We start from the raw sequence: 23,321 nt of genomic DNA on the forward strand, positions 1-23,321 counted from the left end.
TTTCATGCAATGAAAGTCAATGGGGTAACAAAATAACATTGTGCCATTTAAAGGTCCAATATGTAACAATTTTGTAATAAAATTTCCGAAAATAACTTGCACAGTGTGATATATTTCCTCCAGTTGTGTACTTACAATATCTCAAAAGTCTCCAAAGATTTTTTATTTCAGAGAAATTCCGATTTTAAATAACTGTCCGTCCCGGAAAAGAAATGTCGCCTCTCAGTGACGCAATTTCCGCACTATCCTTTTTTTCCGGTGTGGACCATGTGATATTCCACCACACCGGAATATCACTTGATCAAATGCGGAAGTGGTGGTTATAGCGTTATAGCCATAGACTGTATGGTTATCGTTGTTATGGATCACGATTACTCTTTGGCAAGTATTGAAGTGCCAACAAAAAGAAAGCGTCCATATTCGGATCCACGCAGACTGTGTGACAAACGGCGGAATAAAACCCGGATAAATATCTGCGTTTTCGAGATGGAGAGAGCTGCGCGACAATCTTGGACTTGACAGAGACTCCGCTCTCGCGAGTGTATTGATAGACAGGTAAGCAAATAAATTATTTTTTTATTGTACAAGTAACGTAATAGTTACAGTAAAGATGTTTTTAATAGATATGAATTACACCACATGCCTGTGCAACCCAACAAATAATTTGACAAATAGCTGTAAGTTGTAACGGGATAATATAGCATAACATTTCACGTTCCTTGCAGTTCATTATTTATGATGACATAAAATAATACGATCAGACATACAGGTAATACAAAACCGAATAAATTACCTAATCCGTGTTCATGATTCATTAATTCCATTTAGATACATCGCTAGATGGTGAAAACGCATTAAAAAAAGACATCTCCCATCGTCACCCCCTTCATAGCGTCATCAAGCTTCGCCTTTGTTATTGTTGGAAACTGCGCCCTCTTGTGGTCAAAAAATATTACATATTGGACCTTTAATAGTGAATTGTAAGTAAAATGTTTTTTCCCCCCAACAAATAAAAAAATTCATGCCAAAAAAGAGTGCGTTTTAAAATATCTGCTTGCGAACTAAGTTCAGAATATCTTCTTTTGTGTCATACATAGTCATACAGGTTTAAAATGACATGGGAGAGTGATGACAGAATTTAAATGTTCCCTTTTACAGCTCAATCTGAGACAAAACTCTTTTTTTTTTAATACCTTCTTTTATGTACCACAGAAAAAAGAAAATCATAACAGGTTTAAAATGACATAGGGGTGAGTAAATATCAGCAGAATTTTGCGGTCTTTCCATATTTTTTTGCTCTGGATAGACTGGAAATTAAAACATGAAATATGGTGCAACAGCACATCCTCGGTTATTTTATTCCCTAGATGACATGAATGATGTGTTAAGCAGTTTGTATAACACCCGACGGGCCTCTCGCACACGGTCCAAGTTCAATTTGCAACCGACACCTCGCATCTGGCCCTTTCCTCCACGTCTTGCCATGCCAATTCACTTTGCTGTCGGTCTTGTTTTACAAAAAGAGGCTTTAATGCAACTCAATTCACAATTTCCTTCTTGCGCCCTACTGTAGAGGATACGACCCCATCTCCCCGCTTCCTCCCCCTCCGCCACACACAACAGTGTGCACTATTAAAGACGAGAAGAATTCAGATAAGCGTGGCATTAAACTCAATTTCAGATATCCTCAATCCCCAACCCCCTGCTCTAACTTCTAATCTTCCTTAACTGCACAATAATACTTTATTTATCTGGAAGGGGTGGGTGGAATTGTCCTTAAGCAAGATGTGGTAGCACTTTACAGTATGCATTTCACACAAGAGCTAATCCTCTGGGAGAGAGAGAGAAATGGTTTGCCTTTTTGGTGAAGGTAAGACTATCCTGACTCAGGAGTAGGAATGCTGAGCTTATCTGCCTGCGGTTTTAATGCGTTTTGAAATGCTATGACAGATTAGGTAAACAGTGCATTTGATGAATTGGAGAAGAAGTCAATTGGCCATACAACGTAGCGTTCAATCCTTGCACAACACAAAAAGCTCTTTCTTACTCTCTGCTCCTCTACTTTCCAGAGGCTTAGAGATGCTTCCTACCCAAATCTGATTTCCCTCACATTAACCTCCAGAAGGGCAGGTTACATTAAAGCTGTAGACACTTCCGCAGGTGGAGAGTTCAGGGAAGAGTCATTTTTAGTTTGCCACACTGAATTGGTATCAGAATGAGTGATGAAAAATAGGTTTTACAAGAAATTACTTTTGACAGTTCAGTAGTGAATATTAATTAATTCATGAAATATTCTAAATGCAGCCAAACTAACCAGTTAACTAGAAGAAAACATCAGAGACTAAGTCCCAGTGTTGGCCCAGCCATGACCCTGAAGCTCAGCGTTGCTGCCATGAATGAGTTTATATCCTCAATTATCCAGAATTGGTGTACACCTGGATCATTATATAAAGACCTTCATTATAGCACTCGTTCACAGCACGTGTTTTGCATTCCACTGCACTGTTTCTTAATAGAGTGCAACAATCAGGCTCCAGAAGCAGGGCCATAACCATCACTGGGGGACATTGAGCGGGACAAGTCCCCTTCAATAATTAGAAATGGCCAAATTGTCCCCCTAATATTTGATATTCTTGATACTGCTTTGATGCACTCCATTACGCACCGCTCTGTTTGTTGTTAGGATCACAAAAAGTAAAACTTTTGGCTGGTTTTACATACAGGCCAAACAAATCAAAGAAGGCGGAACTTACTGTTCACAGGAGATGAGTGCAAATTTACGACCGCCAGTAATATCCAGTTAAAATAATGCTATTATTTGCATGATTCATGTAATTCATTCATAACTGAATGTAACGTTTTGCGTTTGCGTTTTTTACAAATTAGACATACGAATAAGAGCGAATGCGTGCCTATTTTAAAATCAAATAAATTATTTGGAAATAGTTTAAATTGATTACTTTCTAACTATAATAGAGTTGGAACTTTTACCGCTCTTTTTTCTTTTTCTTAATTACCTTAAATCCATTTTAATTCTATAATTTGCCCACAGTTTATCCATGTCAGTTTAAAGCAATTGCCAATCAGAAGCAGCATGGGGCGGTGCAAGTTTTACAAGCTTGTGTTTACTGTTTACAGTAGCAACCGTGTATCATTTATTGGCGATATATCAAAGGAGGCACTTTTCTGGATGAATCTTTTTTTTTTTTTACATTTAAAAAAACTAGCTTTCACATTGTTTTTTAGCTATTTGTGTTAGAATTTTTATTTTATTTTATTTTTTAAGTGTGTCTCGAGCATAGACTGTAAAAAAATATGGAGGTAGTGTCCGTGACGTCACCCGTAGGTTTCTGAAGACCGTTTTTGAAGCCTAAAGTGGGCGTGGTCGACCGTCGCCATCTTGGTAGCACGTCACTCCCGAATTTATTTCTTTTTACAGTCAGACAATTAGCTGAGGTAACGTGACGGCTAACAAACAGCAGACAAACGGCTAATGATGACTAATGACCACAGCAGCGGGAATCCACCTGTCACTCAAAAGTGGACACCCTTAATTATGCAGAAATTTAAGGCTTAATATAATTTAAACGGATGAGTTATAAAAAAAAATTCACCCCTCTCACAGTTGTCATGAAGGGCAAAATTAGCTGTATAGACCAGAGCCACTTTTTGCTCCAGGCTGTAAACATGTTTTTTTCTGCTGTAAAGTTGGGCATTTTAACATGGGGGAGATGCAGATTTGACTCACTTTTGCAGCCAGCCTCAAGCGGCCAGTTGATGAATTGCCGTTTAATTCACTTCCGTGTTGGTTTCAAGAGAGAGACAGGGAGGTTGCTGCTTGGTCTCGAGTCAAGACCAGTGTTTTTTTCGAACACTGGACTATTCCTCAATGCTGCAATGGTATTGTAACGGTCACCAGCTGCCGGAGTGCCCTTGAGAGCCACCAGAGGGCACTCCACATCAGACTATTGTCATTCCCTCACAAACTACATTTTCCATAACTCGCTGCCTGGACTCTTCATCCATTATCACATTCACCTGTGTCTCATTATCTTGTTTGCTCACCCAATATAAGCCTGGTTTTCTCATTCATTATCTGCAAAGTCTTGTTTAGTGTCACAATGGAAATTCCAAGCATTTTCCCTGGTTTCATGTCTCTTGGTTTTGGATTTCTTGCCTGTTCTGTGGATTACTCTTTTGCCCGTGTTCCTTGCCTTTTTGTGTTTGTTTGTATGGACTGCCTGCCTGTGCTTGACCCTTTGCCAGTACATTGGATTACGTGTTTGGATTATCCTGTTCAATAAATACTGCATTTGGATCCTCAACCTTCGTGTCTTGGAGCAGTTCGTGACAGAAGACTTCGCCACTATGGATCCAGCAGTTCAGATCATCCGCCTACATCAAGGTAATCGACCACTCGAGGACCACATTCAGGACTTCCTAGGTATTGCCAATTTCACTAACCTCCCAGACTATGCTCTCATTGACTTTTTGTTATGGACTCAACACTTTGCAATCCACACTAATCCGTGATGGGGTGGGCACCATGCATCAAGCTCCGATGACCACCGAGCTTGGCCCACCACAGTCACCAGCATGCCCAGGTCTGATGATTGCTAGTCCTGTGTTTTATGTACCTCCCTGTCCTTTGGTTCCCACACCAGAGCCTCTCCACATCATGCCTGCCGATCCCGAGCTTCTTCACGTCTTCACGTCATGCCTGCCGAGCCCAAGCTTCTTCATGTCATGCCTGCCGAGCCTGAGCTTTTTCCGGTCAAGGTCGCCCTTCCGGAGTCCTAACAAGATGGCCGCCGAGCCTGAGTCAGCTCCGGATGATACAGCGCTGATCATCATGGCCACGGCTATTTTGTGTGTGTGGGAAGCACACACATCAACTCCATACTGTGACCCCTCAGCCAAGATGGCCCCCGTCGTTCCAGAGCCCTTGGAAAAGATGGCAGCCTCAGCTATGTAACGGTCACCAGCTATAGTGCCCTTGAGAGCCACCAGAGGACCCTACACATCAGACTATTGTCATTCCCTCACAAACTACATTTCCCATAACTCACTGCCTAGACTCTTCATCCATTATCACGTTCACCTGTGTCTCATTATCTTGTTTAGCTCACCCCATATAAGCCTGGTTTTCTCATTCATTATCTGCAAAGTCTTTAGTGTCAAACTGCAATTCCAAGCATTTTCCCTGGTTTCATGTCTCTTAGTTTTGGATTTCTTGCCTGTTCCGTGGATTACTCTTTTACCCGTGTTCCCTGCCTTGTTGTGTTTGTATGGACTGCCTGCCTTTGTTTGTATGGACTGCCTGCCTTTGTTTGACCCTTTGCCTGTACATTGGATTACCCTGTTCAATAAATACTGTTCTGGAGCAGTTCGTGACAGGTATGAAGCCACCATTTTATTTTATTTTTAAGATTTAGTACAACATCACTTAGTGCAACTAAAACAATGGGAACAAATTAACAAATGTGTTAATAAACTGAGGCAAACAGTAGATGTATCCCCCAACCTTTTGTTTTGATTCAAGCTTCTATAGGGAGGCTCTGACTATGCAAAACCACCCCATAATTCACATCTTGACCTTAATTAATACTTTCAAGTATTTGGCAGAGTTGACTGCCCTCTCTCTCGGTCTGTCTGTCTCACTCGTATACGTCTGACAAATAGATAATCCCCCCCAAATATCCCTGAGCAGTGTGATCTCTTCTTTCGTCTTCTTACCCAAACCTTCCTTCCCTCCTTTAACCACTCTCTCTATGCCATTCATTCATTCACAGGACCATGTCTACCCTTTTCCTCCTATAATCCTCTTTTAGGACATTACCTGCTAATAAAGACACTAAGAGGGGAGAGAGAAAGAGGAGAAAATATCATCTTACACCCAGTGGCAGATTCACCGAACAGACTGTTTCACCCAAGCACAGATAAATAGAGATAGAGGAGGACACAGGGAGAAAGACATTTGGCAGGAGAAAAGATCCAAAATATCTATATCATGGAACTCTACTCCAAGTGGTGAAGTGTACTCATAAACAACTCAAGTCACAGACTATAGCAAACAGTACATTACAATGGCACGACAAATAGTTTTGGACATACTACTCAAAAGCTGGAGCAGTTATGATGCTTGAGAGTTGCCAAACTTTCTATCTTTTCTTTTCCTCCTCAATAGTTAAATTACAGATTTCCGTTCATAGTTCCAACAAGCCCGGTTTTCACAAGGACGATCTCTTTCACATACCTGCCTGATCTGCTTACATTCCTCTGCAACACTTGAAAGGTCATCAGAGGGATCTCATTGTGTTTAGCTAAGAGGCCTTACTTCCCCTTGCAAGCTGCTCACACTGTAACAAGAAGTTCATTGATGTTATTATAATGTTTTAAAATGAACACTGCCAGCACTTATTTAACAATAATTTGTAACAATAATAATTTGACAAATTCTTTAAAACATTGTGTTTTTTCTTTCTTTGCTGTTTCCTGCCTGAGTGAAGTAACTTCGCTCTGAGATGGTGTAGCATAATATTTAAAGATCTCACCCAGAATCTGAAATGTTAAAAAACCCACAAAGAGCAACTATCACCACTGTGCCCTTGAGCAAAACATTTACACTCTGGTTGGTCAAGGACTGTAATAAATGTACTTTAATATGTATATCTAAATTCAGCAAATTAGCCCAAAACTGTTTAAAAGCAGCCCATAATTATTTAACAGCTGATAAATGACTAATTATTAGTTGCCCAGTGCACACCTTCATACACCAATGAGAGAGCCTTGGAAAATAATTTACTGGCCCTTACCATTTTAAAATAATATATTTTGAAGAATGTCTCAGCTGTTTTTGTCCATATTATGAAGTTTTGACCAATTATAAATTGTGGGTTAATTGAATGTCCTTTGTGAAGATTGAAAGCTCAACTGACTTTCATAATATATAAAAAACCAGCTGAGACATTCTTCAAAATATCTTCTATTGTGTTCTGCAGAAAACAAAAAAATCTTACAAGTATGGAACTACACTGTGAAAAATAATACTTTCATGATTTGTTATCACAACTTTTTATCTTTTGTCAAATCAACTAAGATAATAAATGTGTTTCAGATAGCATAATAGTTTGAGTTTCTATTTATTAAACCAATCTCCTTCATTGTATCACCTAAAATTCTTCATTTCAATGAACAAAAAATTAAGGCGACAAGGTAACTTCCTTTTTTAAGTTAAACCAACAATACTTTTCTTTTACAGTGTACATGGGGGTGTAGTAAATATTGACTATTTATTTAATTTTTTTAAATGTTGATGAATTCTCATTAAACTTAGTTGGAAAACAATAGTGCCCTCACAGTCTTGCTAAACATGACAGATTAACCCTGACTGTGACCTCTGAGGACAGACCAAACAGCACTTATACTCTGCCCCCTGGGTCTGTGCCCAGACAACGCACATGGACATTATGGGATGCTGATGATGTGTTTATTAGGTTTGTTGAGAAGTGATGACAGACTTGTGGGACAAGAATTGTGTCAGTGAAGGTCAAGCCCTCCCTCTAGTGGTGAAAACAATGAGCTCACATTTAAACATCTAGAAAAGTAAGCAATTATTTAAATGAAAGCCGATACCATTGGTAAGTATAGGACTGAGCTTAGCAATATGTAGAAGCCAATGAAGCTAATTTGCCCGACCATTTCATACAAAAATAGCAGTAGAGAACACCATAGTGCAAGCTGGATATTGAGAAGAATTTGGGGGAAATCCCAGGTAAATATGCTGATTTGAGGGCGGCCCCATTCCTGTGAGGGCCCATAAATAAGTAAATCCCCATCTAATCACATAACTATGGTCAAAACAACATATTTTCATCAGGAAACATTATGATTGTGAGATGAGGACAAGGCTTTGATCAGTCGGGGCTCCATAACTGACTAATCAGTTAGATCAACACAGAAAAGAAATGAGCCATCTCAAAATAAAAATGAAATGCCTCAGAGACATTTAACCAGTTGAACCACCAGATGGAGCCACAACCACACAAAAGCACATGACATAAAATGACCTTTAAAACTAGAAAAAAAAGATACATTTAAATTAAATCTGGTAGTCATAATAGAGAACTTTACCCACACTCTCATTGCACAGATCAATGTAGTACAGCATTTACAGCCTTTTCCTTTTTAATAGAAATAGAAAACCTGGACTCGAAGCAGAATTTACATAAGACTAGAATATATTACAACCCAAATGAGCTGAATTAATCAGAACGTGAATCTTAATGTTTGTAATACAGCATTTGTCTAGATTGTGCAAACTAGATTGTGAATGCAAACCACAACACATGCAACCAGCAGCACAACAATGAATCTAGCAGAATCAGCCAGCAGTGGATCCAGAATGCCATGCATCTAGTCCACAGGGTAGCATTTCATGGTTTTTGCCATGCAGATCATGTGTACATCACTCAAGTTCCCAGGGTTTGGGGAAATTACAGCACACACAAATCTCAGGCTATAGAAACAATAGCATTATCTAATTAGACATAATTACCATCCGTATAATCCAGTGGAGCACAAAATGAAATATGTACATTCAAAATGAATGATTTTGACACCCTCCTTGCCCTGGGCTCGGTCAACCTGTGGTTCTCAGTATTTTTAATGCATGCCTAGATGGATGGATTGTTAAGTTTGAGAAAAATACATAAGCAAATTAATATAAAAGATCAATGAAAGAAAAGCAGCGAGATGGAAATGATGAGGGTCCCTTTGCAAAGCTATACAGCTATTGTGCCATGTAGAAACATGAATTCAGTAGACCAAAAGTACATGATGTCCTGTGGCAAGAATGATACCAGTAGTCCAACATCAACATAATCAACGTATTTCAACCAATGTGCTTCCCACAAGCTCAAAAGGTCAGTCTACTGATATTAGACTCTTTTAACTGTGGACTAATATAATATAATAAAATATAATATTTTTAAATATTATTATTATTATTATTACAAATGAGACAAAATAATGCCAAGTATTTAGCAAAGTCAAAGCAAGCTTTGGCAGGAATACAAAACGATAGTCTTCACTTAAAGATTGATTGTTCCTGACTAAACAATCTTTGCTAATATTTTGAAACACTATTTCTAATAAAAAATTTAAAAGAGGAAAAAATTATTGAATTATGCAGAAAAAGAGATGGAGATAAAAGCCTATGTTTCACATCAAGACAAGCTGTCTGTATCGCCCACTCAAGAAGAATAACAAGATCTGTGCAGTTGCTCCACTGATTGGTCAGAATCGTTCATGCTGTCACAAAAGATCATGGGATGGACCACCACACACCCACTGCACAGACAGCGTGGGCGTTTCCGTGGTAACAGAGGACAGCGGCGATCTATACGCAGCCTCAGTGAGCCACTAATGAGTATGAGTATGAGAGTGAGTGAGTGAGTGAGTGAGTGAGTGAGTGAGTGAGTGAGTGAGTGAGTGAGTGAGTGAGTGAGTGAGTGAGTGAGTGTGCGTGTGCATGTGTGTGTTTCATGCTGCAGTGCAAACGGGGGTTTGTGTTGTAAGAATAGAGACACTGCAGTGAAATAGAAATGCATCTAACACAAGAATCGGGGTGTCTGCGTAAACTGATCCTCTGCCTCTGGTAAAAGTAAATGTCAAGGTTGCTTTCTAATTAGGAGGACGCAAACTGAAAGTAATTCCCCAGCAAAATATCTCGTAAAAGGAAAAAACATCAAATGTCATTTTCGTGCCAGTCAAAAAGTGCAATCATTATGAATAGGCCTACTGTTAAAGCATGAAACGGAAGTCTTGCGATAGACTTTTCTTCCCTATATCTGAGTAAAACAGCATCTGGAACAAGAAAAAAAATGTATGGCAGGGCTTGATTTTGTCCACTGGGAATTGATTGGATGGTCGTGGTTTGCTATTGCTGTGATTTCATATGAGTGGCAGGTTGTCCCGCTTTTGTGCCAGTAAACACGTCATCAGAGAAGAGATGGGAAGTCATTTTTAATATATAGTGCAATATTCCATAAAAAACAAGAATTGTCCATTTTGAGTTCATGGTGAGACACTAAAGTGGTGCCCTACATGTCAACATGCAACTATACACACGTGCACTCACACAGACATGTGCACATGCACAAATTCAAATACAAATTCATGTACACAAAGTGACAGGAAATTCTTCTGACATATCCCGCAGCCAAGCAAGCAAGAGCCAAATGCATCAAGCATGGCTCTTGCCTCTAACTCTATATTCATATTCAAAAGTGGAGCCAAGTCACAACATAGGCAGTGATTCATTATTATTGGGAGATGACATTTAAAAACATGCTAAAATGTGCAGTGTGTGATGCGTTTTGAACTCAACATAACCTTCAAGTATAAACGTGTGTTGGTTAAAACATTATAACAATCTCAAAACATTGTAAACTTTAATAGAATTCAACAGAAACATGATTCTCTGTTCAATAAAGAGCACACAAAACAGAAACGATTTGGCTTGAACAATAAATACATCCTATTTCTCCCCAAGGTAGCTTAAATCAATACTTTACCAAAGCTTTGATTAGAAGTCGCAAGGTGCGAGACCTCAAATCTCTCCTTCACTCTCTATTTCTCTTTGTGTCTGCCTCTAGCCATTCCATTTGCTGTTGAAAAGAGCTGCTCTCACTTAATCCGATTTTTTTTTTACTGTCGAGAAATTTTTTGAAAATCAAATGTTTGATCAATATCAGAGATTACAATAAAAAAATTCAGAAAATCTTTCAGACAATCTCCAGCGTGTCTCTCAGCAAGCATGTCAAATGGTGAGAACAAAAACTCAGGCAGTATATTAACATGTGCCTGATATTCATATCTTAATGAGAGCATACTTCATTACCAAAATAAATTCTGGCCCATCATGTTTTGTGTGCTTGACACTAATTTATATGGTTTAGGGATTTCTAAACTTCTTTTATTCGTAGTATAGGCAATGTTATATCAAAGTTTGAGACATATGTCTACAAACCACCAAGTTTCAAACATTGTAATTAAACGAGCTACAAATCATAGACTGCTCTTCTAGATCTTTTAGGATGAGCGTCATAAGTATGAAGCTGTGTGTGCGAGGCTGCCAGCGAATCTAAAATTGGACCCCAGACTCGGGCTTTTGCCTCATCGTGACGTGAAAGAGTTCCCTTCGACAAATATAAACCCTTTCTAAATTTAGTCCCCTCACAATATCAATTCCGTGAAGATTTCTTTGACGCTAGTCACGTGTGAGCATTTCGTGAGTGTGTATGTATGGGGGGGGGGGGGGGGGGGACATTTTGACATATAAAGCTGCTTCAAGGGCGAATTCTGCATTAGAAGCGAGCGCAAAACCGAACTGCGCAATTGCGCGAGGCATTCATAGGGTTGCGAGGGATTGAGCGATTACATGTCCAGTCTACGGATTTCGCGATCCAACTGCTCGGATGGATTATGCCAACTCTTCGAGGAATAAACGGAGGTCAGAGTCATGGAGAGCCGTGCATCGACCACCCGTGCACCGCTGGATATCACGTCCGGGGATCTACAAGTTGTACTGATACAATTTTGTTCCCCGTCATGAACTGTCCTAGAGTTGCGGTTCAAAGTTGGAGGCTTTAAGAGCGGGGAACACCATGCACACCGCAGAGCTCGCGCTCTCTTTCCTTCTCGTCGTGATCATCGTAGTGTCGCTGCTGTCCAACGTGCTGGTGCTGATCTGCTTCCTGTACAATGCCGAAATTCGCAAGCAGGTTCCTGGGTTGTTTATACTCAACCTGACGTTCTGCGACCTGCTTCTGTCCGCCTCCAGCATGCCGCTGACACTTTTCGGGGTTTTGAGTAATGCACATCCCGGAGGACACGTTTTCTGTCAGGTGGTCGGGTTTCTGGACACTTTCCTGACCACCAACTCCATGCTGAGTATGGCTGCGCTCAGCATCGATCGGTGGGTTGCTGTGGTGTTCCCTCTGAGTTATCATTCCAGGATCCGACACCGGGACGCTGTGCTCGCTCTGGCTTACACGTGGGTGCACTCCTTGTCCTTCTCTGTGGTTGCTGCGTGCCTCTCCTGGGTGGGCTACCATCAGCTGTACGCTTCCTGCACGCTCTGTAACGGCAGGGCGCTCCATGCCAAGACGCAGTTCGCGATTTACACGCTGGTGCTTCACACGCTCACGTTCCTGCTGGTGTCAGTGGTTCTCTGCGTCACGTACCTGAAAGTGCTCAAAGTAGCGCGCTTTCACTGCAAGCGCATAGACGTGATCACCATGCAAACGCTCTTATTGCTAGTGGACATTCACCCGAGGTAAGAATGAGGTCGAATATTCAGATTTTTACAGTTAAGAGATTTATAAATAAATAAACTGGCAGGAGTGGTTGCCAGAACTTTTTCGTAGAAATACAATGACAATGATACAAGTATTTTAGTGATGGCCCATTTTACAGGCACTAAAAGTGTCTAATGCAAAAAATTCAGTCAGTAATAAGCATTGTGTTTAGCATTATACACTAAACAAATAATATAAAATGCAACAAAACCCAAACATGTACATAACCAATTACAAAAAAAAAGCTTTATTTTGTGTGATACTTTAAATCTATAAATTTAATTTTTCATTTTTAAATTTCGATTTTAAGAGTTTGCACAAATAGATATTAAATCAGACATTCAGTACACAAGTTTAAATAGAACCCAGAGAAACTCTTTAGAGTTTCAGCACCACAGCTTTGGTCCACCGGAATTTAACCTGCTGAATCCTATATAATTGTTCTCAACTAAGTGAACACATGTATTTTACTTTATGGATATGCCACTGAATCAAACCACATACATACACATATATATATATATAAATATGTGAGTAAAGAGTAAAAATTATTAAATTCAAAACATTGTAATTGCTGGGAAACTACATGGTAGAAAACTGTCACAAATCTGAAAACTGGCACTTTATACGTGCCCTGTGATTTATTTGCGATTGGATTCATCTTTGAAAAAGGCATCATATTGCACTGATTAAAATGGAATTAAACAGCTCAGGTCATGTGACTATTCACAGTAGACACTTACTGGACCCCTCAAACTAAATTCTGTCACAAATGTAACTGGTGCAATGACATAATACATAAAAAGTGGTTATAAATTTCTTCTTTTAAATCAATCAAAGAGTAATCTTAAATAATACAATGTGGTAGGGGTGTAACGATATTCAAACCGAACCGAAAAACCGCGATACACCCATAGGATACACCATCCACCATACATATCGCGTACCGAACGCGCCCCGCCCAGCCCAAACCCATTGTTTCGGTTGACCTCACTTTACCTTATGTCACAAAACAAATTTTTCTTCCTTGACATTTGATTAAATAATATTAGGTGTGTAACGGTACACGTATTCATCCCGCTAATTTTCATGTCTTATGTGTACAAGACCAATGCAGCGTTGTAGCCTCACCGCCATAAACCAACACCATTAACTACCAATAATAGCAATAAGCTCCGCGTTTTGTTACTTTAAATAAGAAACAGTGTAATTTTTCAAATGATGTCCATTTTATCAAGAAATTCAAACAATAAATGCCGTTTTGACGCTCCTGTGGCGTGACAGATCACTATATGCCTCAGTTTAAGCAGCAGCGTGAGTGAACGCGATCATCTCTTCCTAATAAACATGAATGAACATCTGAAGGTATGTTGAAAGATACAGTACAACTTACTGAAAGGTATTATATATCATGTAGGCCTAATCGCTCAATCAGTGTTTCAAAGGTGAAAAGACATCAGTAAAACAGCTTGTAAACAATATCCCACATAGCATTACATTTACCTCAGGAAAGTCATTGTGTCCACAGCTTGTTAGTCAGCAAGAGAAATTATCTCTTTCGCTAAATATATGCACTGTCTGTATTAGCCTATATATTCATAATATTTTATTTAACCTGTTAGTGATGTCTTGATTTTTTAATGTATGTTTAAAATGACTGTTATGAAAATGACAGCCAGTGTGTAATGATTATATTTCAACAATGAATTGGAGTAAAACATAATTAAATGTAGAAGTTAATGCAAAAAAAATGCATTATGTGCAGTTTAGATGTTTGCATACAATTTGTAATTTGAGTGTTGATTATTATATTTAAAAATAAATAGCAACTGAATATAGGCAAATAGTTTTGGCTCGGTTGTTAACTTTTAATATTATAGTAATGTGCAAGTTAGTGCTCCCTATATAGTTTATAGCATTAGCAAGGATTATTTTTTATATCCTTAAGAAACTTTTAATTATAACTAACTTAATTTAAAGACTTAATTTGTTCAGTAAACCACTGTTTAATAAAAAAAAAAGAAGCAATTTTATGTTTAGTTTCCTCTCGGCCTGCTGTACCGAACTGTGATGTCTAAACCGAGGTACGTACCGAACTGTCAGTTTTGTGTACCGTTACACCCCTACAATGTGGCACATGTTTGTATTCAACTACCAAATAATGAGGCTGAAAAAAGTTAGTGGCTGACGTAAACACACCTCTCTCATGTGCCAAGAAATATCAAGAGACATTTGTGCTTGTCAGAGAGTGCAGATCATCATCTCATTGCCCAGAGCACCGGATGACTTTCAATAGCAGTGTGTCGACCACAATAACTTATTAACCAACAATGACAAATTACAATAGTCCTACACAACACATGTAATGAGCACATCTAGAGTTCAAGCAGGGGATGTATCAGATTCAGAGCACTCCACACATGCAAATTGAAAGGAAAATTACTACCAGCTGTTGGCTCTTTTGGGATTCATGTATAAAAAAAAAAAAAAAGCTTTTTATAGACTGGTATAGCAATCAACGAAACAGCACTTCTGTGTAACAAACCTGACCATATGAGCATGTGTTAAATAATCCATTGCAGGTGTGACAAAGTCAATCTGGCATTTCAATGATTCACTGAAACAGCTTGGGCAAACATCTTCTCTCTATGGAAACTCCTGTCTCTTTAATGTTTTGACAGAAGGTTCTTGATGTTGTCAGTGGTGAAGTATGTATGTTCATCCGGTCCATAAATACTGTTTTAAATAACATCTATTTGAAGCTGTATAAAATTCAGTCTAATGTGCTCATCACATGCAAAAAAGCATAATACAGAGAGAGAAATCATCTAAATGGAGGTCATATCTTTTGTCCAGTGTTCGTCAACGCTGTCTGGAGGAGCAAAAAAGGAGGAGACAGAGAGCCACACGCAAAATTAGTACATTCATCGGAACCTTCGTCATCTGTTTCACCCCTTATGTCATCACTAGGTGAGCCACCTGCTTTTCTTCCCTGGGCTCCTAGAGACTCAGCATCTGTGCATTCATGCTCTTATAGTTTTAATGTGTTGGTCAGGTTGAGATCTTTGAATGTAATTAACTGCATTCTTGATTTAATACTCAAAAGCTGGAGGACACTGTGTATTGTTTAAGGTTGACCGTGGAATTTGTAAAAAAAGAATTGTTTTTACAGTTTGTTACTGGACATTCCTTATTATTTTTAACCTTTGTGATAATAATTCTTGTAGGTATGAGGAACAATGTGTATTTAAAGGAACACTCCACCGTTTTTTGAAATAGGGCTTATTCACCTTCTTTCCTACATTTAGATAGGTGGGCAAATGCATTTTTGTCTCAGTGCATGCATTGTTTTAGTTTGACAGGGTTGGTGCTAGCTTAGCTTAGCATAATGAATGGAATCCTTTGTTGCCAGCTAGCATGTCCTGAGTAAAAGTGATATAAAAAAAAAAAAACCCACCTAATTACTTCTTGTGGCCTGCGTATTCACAACGAGTACAAATAGCGATGCAGATTAACACTAGGCGATTTCCTATGCAGATTTTGACTTGGGACTATATTAGGGGGAAGCACAGGCGAAGCACTGCTACTTGGGCGCAGAGATATCACGCCCAAGTAGCAGTGCTTCGCCTGTGCTTCCCCCTAATATAGTCCTTAATATATAAGTCAATATCTGCCTAGGAAAGCGCCTAGTGTTAATCTGCATCGCTATTTGTACTTGTTGTGAATACGCAGGCCACAAGAAGTTATTAGGTAGGGTTTTTTTTATTTTTTATATCACTTTTATTCAGGACATGCTAGCTGGCAACAAAGGATTCCATTCATTATGCTAAGCTAAGCTCACGCCGACCCTGTCAAACTAAAACAATGCATGCACTGAGACAAAAATGCATTTGCCCACCTATCTAAATGTGGGAAAGAAGGTGAATAAGCCCTATTTCAAAAAACGGTGGAGTGTTCCTTTAAACCAAAAGTGAAAAAGTCAGTTAAATCAAAAGCAGTAAAAATAATAATTTAAACATGTTGCATCACAATATAAATGAAAAATAATTATGTTATATATAAAAGAATCGAATATCAATATATATATTTTTGTGCTGTCAATCGATAAAAAAATTAACAAATTAATCGCACATTTTATGAAAGCTATACATTTGAACATTTATTAGGCTTTAAAAAATATAACTTTTAATTTAAGTGAACTTAAAACAATTTTCACATAAACCCATTATAATAAATGTCACATTTACCTGCCCTTCAAAATATCAGGGCTCAGTTTTTTCTATTGGCCCAGTCAGACCAGTTCAGATTTTTACTTGCCCTGTCAAAATGCACAAAAAGTTATTGTTTTCATTGTTTTTGACCCATGTAACCTTGTAAACAGTGCTTTAAGATTTTCGGGTAGGTCTAACAGGTAGGATATATACAGAAATTGAATAAAGTTATTGAACACTTCACAGCATAAATTATAAATGAAATACAGATTAATCCTTATTAAAACTACCAAAGATATTCAATCAAGAGCAGCGAGTGATTTTCTTTAATATTTTTGTTCTTTGGTTATCCTAAATGACAGACAGCAGAGGGTTTATTAGGCTGCTGTCACTTTAAGACGTGCCGCAAATGATGCGGATCCTATTTTATCGCAACTCTTTACATTCATTTAAGATTACATTTAACTCCTTTAAGACTTGTCTTGTTTGAATGGTTTAAAAGCATTTTCATAAATAAGAGCATGATCATACAATGTAACGCTAGCAAAAGAATGACGGGGAAAAAACGGATGCTGCGTTAATTGTGGTAAATATTTTGAATGCTTTAAACTGAAAAAATGTGTCAAAAACATTAATGCATTAATTTTGACAGCCCTAATAAATATATATAAAAGAGTCTCCCCCACAACATCCTAAGTTCTGAAGTGTGAAGCCTGTAGTTCTAGCTCTAATGTCACTGGTCATGTATGTCCACCTGATTTAATGAAGAAGGGCCTCCTGTCCTGGCATGTTACATAACCTTGGTGAGCTCAGAGAAGATGAAAGGATGAACTGTATTGTGTATCCCTGACTCTTGCTGCAGGTTTTCATCCTCAAAGCCCCTGTCAAAAGCAATTTTTAAGAGCAACCGTTAGTGTCCTTCAGGTCTCAAATTATCCCTCACATAAACTGAAAACAGAAAGTGTTCACTACCTCTTCAAAACAAATGTATAACCTTCTATAGGCAAAGAAAATACTGAAAATGTGGTAACTGGTATATCAGGTCTTTGGACTTTGCACCATATCTTGCTCATATCTGTGTCATGTCTTTAGGATTGTGGAGCTGTTTATGACAGAGCCATTTAATCCATATTGGGGCGTGCTGTGTAAAAGTCTGGCTTACAGCAAAGCTGCATGCGACCCTTTCGTCTACTCTCTTCTGCGACACCAGTACCGGAAGACCTGCAGTGACATAATCAATCGACTCATGAAGCGCAGTTCCCCGAACAACTCCAGGCATCAGCAGGAAAATGGAAAGATTGGGAGAGCTAAGGAAATCGTAAAGGATGGGGAAGTCGAAGCCAGACCTACAGACTGAGGTCTCCTGTTGCTATAGAGATGAACAATCACAAAGGTAGAGCTTCGACTCTGGAAGGAGAGAGAAGAATGAAAGTAGAAAAGACAGCGGGATACCAGGCTCTGCATTTCTCAACTCAAAAAGAATTCAAGATGTAACTGTAGCAAAAGAGATTTAAGTAGCAAAAGAGATTCTTTTGAAAAATATTTTTTCTCTCTTTCTCTTTCTTTCTCTTTCATTCTTTCGTTCTCCGATCCATTTTGAAGTCAAACTACTGTAAAGCTGCAATCCACGAGAGCTGCTAGTTAGCCAACATTCAAAGAAAAATCGTTGGACTTATTACCTATCGTGGTCTGATTTGTCTCTTATGGTTTAGTGATAAAGTGCTGTTTAGACTTAATGAATAGGTGACATGAGTAACATGGTCAAATGTGAGAAAACAGAAGATCACTTCTAACATTGTGAGTTTTTCAAAAGACAGAATAAGAAACAGTATTTTCTAGATGATGTTTTAGTGGAACTCAATGGCATGTGGCTTTGATTTTTTTGTAGCATGTATTGTATCTTCAGGGTTTAGATATGAAGTCCCAAAGCAATTGGCAGACCTGTTCTTACGGTGCCTTTATTTATTTTATTTTATTTTATTATTTATTTAAAATGAAACCTCTATAGACTGAATTTTATATGAAGTTATCTGAAATTAAGAAGCTAATTTCAGCAGAGAATTGTAGAGAAATGTTGAGTAAACCAAAGGGTACAAACAAAGGAGATATATGAAATATTTGAGTGTGAAATCCTAAAGGACTTAAAAAATGTTAGATTAAATTGTGACAGCATAAACACTCTTTTTCTAACTTGCCTCTCAAAATTATGTGTGAAAATATTGTGCAAGTGCCTGCATTGCTGTCATGTGAATTTAATTAACGTTCTCTGTTTGGCCACAAGATACAGGAACAAGATATAGAAAAAAAAAAAATACTTGCAAAGGAACGAAAAGGTTTTCTGTCCCTATTTTCCTTTTCAGTTTTACAATGCTGTTCTTTGTCAATGTATATATACATACACATTTTTGTATTTTTAAAGGAGTAAATCATTTCTACAGAGTAATTTATATCTGAATGTCACTCTATAGTAAATTTGTAGTTTTATTTATTGTAGCGTGCACGTATGAGTATGTGTGCGACTGTGATATTTGAAAGTGGGAGTATTATTACACTTTGAGGGTGTTTCTGTATAAAAATACATGTTTAAATGTTTTTCTTTTGTGAAAATGTAAAGCCTTAGGAAAGAAACATGTCTATTTTTGTTAAACAGACAAAAATTGTAGTTTTAAATTTTGCTACATAAATATCTTTGTGACTTTGATGACAATAAACAGTGGATTTGAAAAGAGATTTTTGTTGTTTGACAGATTTATGCAGAGCAGAAAACACAAAATAAATAAATTATAAGCAAAAAAGTCTGATTTGTGCTGCATAACTGGTATATTTGGTCTTCGAAAGAGTCCTCGCCTTCCAAGTTTCCCTCAGTCTGCGAATGGAAGAGAAATGCATGGAAAGTTCAATCCTAAAGTACAGTAGGGGAAAGAAAGAGAGAGAGAACGATAGGAATGTGGGAGAGACAATTACTTTCTGAAACTGTTTAAAACAGATTTCATCCCTCCTCTGTTCAGCTGAAACGAAGACAGCTTTGCGCTTTGCACTCATGCTCCGGCTCAGAAAGCTCACAATAGAGAGAGAAAGAGTCAAGAAGTCTCTGTAATTGCACGTTCAGAAGAAAAAGAAAAGAGGGTTAGATAAAACGAAAAGTAGAGAGTGTGAAGGCAGACATTAAAGAACAGCAAGAAATGAGACCACTAAAGAATTCTAGGTAATTATCACCACCCCCACTTGCAATGCAAACAAGAACAAAAGAAAGATTCATCAGAATACAGCCCCGACCGCCCCCAGATTATATCCTTACTCAGGTCTTCTCTTTCTCTACTGCGTTTGTTTAATTTTATGGATTTAATTTTTCACTGCTGAGTATGTCATCCCCATTTCTCGCTCCACAAAGGCATGTAAGGAATAACAACAGGCCGCTGAATTATTAGAAAAATAATGCACACCCGAGGTGGTAATATGGCCACGACGCGAAGCGGAAAGAGAGAGAGAGAGAGAGAGAGAGAGATAAAGTGTATGTGAATTACCCGAGTACTGTGCGTCTCTCAGTCTCAACAGTGTTCGGCAGCAGCGTCTCTAATAATAGCGAAACTAAGTTTATCTTCTCCAAGAACAACGCCGTTATTACCTCGCTAGTGAGAAATGTCATGTGGCTTTTAGGTTGTTAAACTATTTTACTGAAAAAATCTTCAGAGCAGCACTGACTACACGTTTCTGTGAGTGGGTGTCCGTACTGTATGTCTGTGTGCACGTTTGAGTGGGAGAAAGAGTATGTGCTTCCTGTACATAAAAACATAATTTTGTGGTAAAGAACATAGATATAATTATTGTTTACTATATTTATTTGCTAGGTCAGTGTAGTTGTGAGTGTTGGTTCTTTTGTTGTTGTAGTCTGTAAGGACCTTTGAAATAACTGAAATCGTTTGGCGGAGTGATATAGAACTGTATTGTGGTCAAGATCTGCCTGGAACTACTTTAACCGTGCGTTTACTTTAACCTCAAATGTTTCGTGAGCACCAAATCATCCGTGTGTGTGTGCTTGTTTTATTAAATTAAATTACATTTTCCATTCAATCAGCTATTGATATTATGGTTTAATGGAAAACCACCACTATCTCACAATTTTTTTCAAACTCTTTATATTACACATTAGTCCAATCATATTAGTCCAATCATATTAGACATTAAAGCTGTGTAGTACATCACTTTTTTTGTGTTTAAAATGTAAAAAAATTATATAATAATCGAGTACATCATGAATCCATTTTCCAAACCGTGTTTTTGTCTTATCCTGAATCTCTACGGTACACCTAATATAAGTGTTATATTCTGACTATTTTAGACTGGTTCGGGTCATACCACTGCGGAGTAGCCCAGTACCTGCATGATTTGTCATAGACATAAACAGAAGTAGCTCTGGCTACAATGTTCTTCCGCAAGACGCATGGAGTTCTGTTTATTAGAGCGCCAAAAGTTGCAGCTTTAATACAAAAAACTAGGCTAACTGTATTAGCTCAAATAAACCTTTGACTCTGTTCATTTATAAGACTAGGTTTATACTCGCCGCGTCCGCACGAGCGCGAAGGTGCACGCAGCAAAAATGACGTCATTGCAGTGTGGGCGGACGTGCGCGTTGGGTGCGCAAGACACCATTTCGCTTGGCGGTGTGCATGGCTTTTTTTGTAACGCTCCGCATCCGAAGATGCACGACTTCGAGACGATTCTGGCCGAGCATGTACATCTCACCCAGTTTGTGCGTCTTAAATTAGTTGCTTACATTTACAAAATGAGCCTATTAGAAGACATAACCCATTTTAATAAAAATAAAGGTCCATGTTTTATAAAATGTCCATGAAACTTAATGAAATGTTTAGTGAAATTAGAAAATATTTAAGAGATCGTTAATTTAGTTGTATAGCCTACATACATGCTTTTATATCCACATATTTTGTTCTAATGTCACAAGTAATAATCTCAGGGTTTACTGGATTTTACACGATTATTTTTGAAGTGTGGTATTGGTGGTGATGTACTAAAATAAACTGTCACATGTGGACCTTTCTTCTTCTCACTGCTGATTCCTAATGGTTAAGAGGTCAATTACTTGAGTCGCCCCGTCGTTTCACAGAATAGTACAACGGCGAGCGCGTCGAGTATAAACCTCTCGTCCGTTTAGGGAGGTGCGCATGCAGGCAGCGGAGACTCGCGCTGCGGAGCCAGGCAAAGTATAAACAAGGGTTAAAGGGGTGGTTCGGGATTTTTGACATCGGACCTCATTTAGAAGTTTGATTTCTAACATTATTCTCTCAACGGACATATACATCGATAGTCTAGTGTTATAATTGATTTGCGTTTGGTGCACTGTGGAGTGGGTAAAACGGTTTTTAATGGCTGGCTAACATATACCATTGACTCGCGCTAGCCTAGCATCGGCTAACTATCCAAATATAAGGACTGGATAATAAAAATAAAAAAATGTCTCCACTGATGAATAACAACCAGGCTGACTTAAAAATGAGGTCCGATGTCAAAAATCCCGAACCACCCCTTTAAGGGAGCTCCAAATTTGCCCCTTGGCCTCTGTCCATCATGGCCTCCTAATCATCCTCATATACTGATTGGCTTCATCACTCTGTCTCCTCTCCACCAGTAAGCTGGTGTGTGGTGGGCGTTCTGGCGCAATATGCCTGCCGTCGCATCATCAAGGCAAGGCAAGGCAAGGCAAGTTTATTTATATAGCACATTTCATACACAATGGCAATTCAAAGTGCTTTACATAGAAGAAATTAAAATAATAAAAAGAAATAAGAATAATTAAAACAGTTTAGAAAAATTAAAAATAAAATACAGTACAAACAGTCGGACGAACATTGGCACAGTGCTCATTCAGTAAATGCATAGTTAAACAGATGTGTTTTGAGTCTGGATTTGAATGTGACTACAGTAGGAGCACATCTGATCTCCTCTGGAAGCTGGTTCCAGCTGCGGCTGGCATAATAGCTAAAAGCAGACTCGCCATGCTTAGAGTGAACCCTTGGTATTTCTAGCTGATATGATCCTAATGATCTGAGTGATCTGTTGGGTTTATATTCAGTGAGCATATCTGCAATGTATTGAGGTCCTAGGCCATTGAATGATTTATATACCAGTAATAATACTTTAAAATCAATCCTAAGTTTAACTGGGAGCCAGTGTAAAGACCTGAGGACTGGTGTGATATGTTCATATTTTCTGGTTCTGCTCAGAATCCTGGCGGCAGCGTTCTGTATGAGCTGCAACTGTCTTATGGTCTTTTTGGGAAGGCCAGTGAGGAGTCCATTACAATAATCCACCCTGCTGGTGATGAAAGCATGCACAAGTTTCTCTAAGTCTTGTCTGGAAACAAAGCATCTAATTCTTGCAATATTTTTCAGATGATAGTATGCTGATTTAGTTATTGCTTTGACATGACTACTGAAACTAAGCTCTGACTCTAGTGTCACACCAAGATTCCTGACTTGATTTTTGGTTGTTTGACCCCTAGAGTGAAGGTATGCGTTCACCTTGAGAACTTCATCTTTGTTTCCAAACGCAATGACTTCAGTTTTGTCTTTGTTTAACTGAAGAAAGTTTTGACACATCCAACTGTTGACTTCATCAATGCATTGGCACAGGGAGTCAATGGGGCTATAATCGTTGGGCGATAGGGCTAAGTAGAGCTGTGTGTCGTCTGCATAGCTGTGGTAAGCAATTTGGTTCTTTCTCATTATTT

The 23,321-nt window shown here is 38.5% G+C and overlaps 1 protein-coding gene across 1 annotated transcript; it reads left to right on the forward strand.

Annotated features, from left to right (window-relative positions):
• Positions 1-11,387: 11,387 nt before the first annotated feature.
• On the forward strand, positions 11,388-19,284 carry gpr26 (G protein-coupled receptor 26). The gene is made up of 3 exons (XM_082143975.1): positions 11,388-12,340; positions 15,219-15,332; positions 17,666-19,284. The coding sequence occupies exons 1-3, from the start codon at positions 11,670-11,672 to the stop codon at positions 17,928-17,930; spliced, it is 1,050 nt and encodes a 349-aa protein (XP_082000101.1). The 5' UTR covers positions 11,388-11,669; the 3' UTR covers positions 17,931-19,284.
• The last annotated feature ends 4,037 nt before the right edge of the window (positions 19,285-23,321 follow it).

The sequence above is a fragment of the Leuciscus leuciscus genome, assembly GCF_965113295.1.
Source record: "Leuciscus leuciscus genome assembly, chromosome: 17".
Taxonomy (NCBI): domain Eukaryota; kingdom Metazoa; phylum Chordata; class Actinopteri; order Cypriniformes; family Leuciscidae; genus Leuciscus; species Leuciscus leuciscus.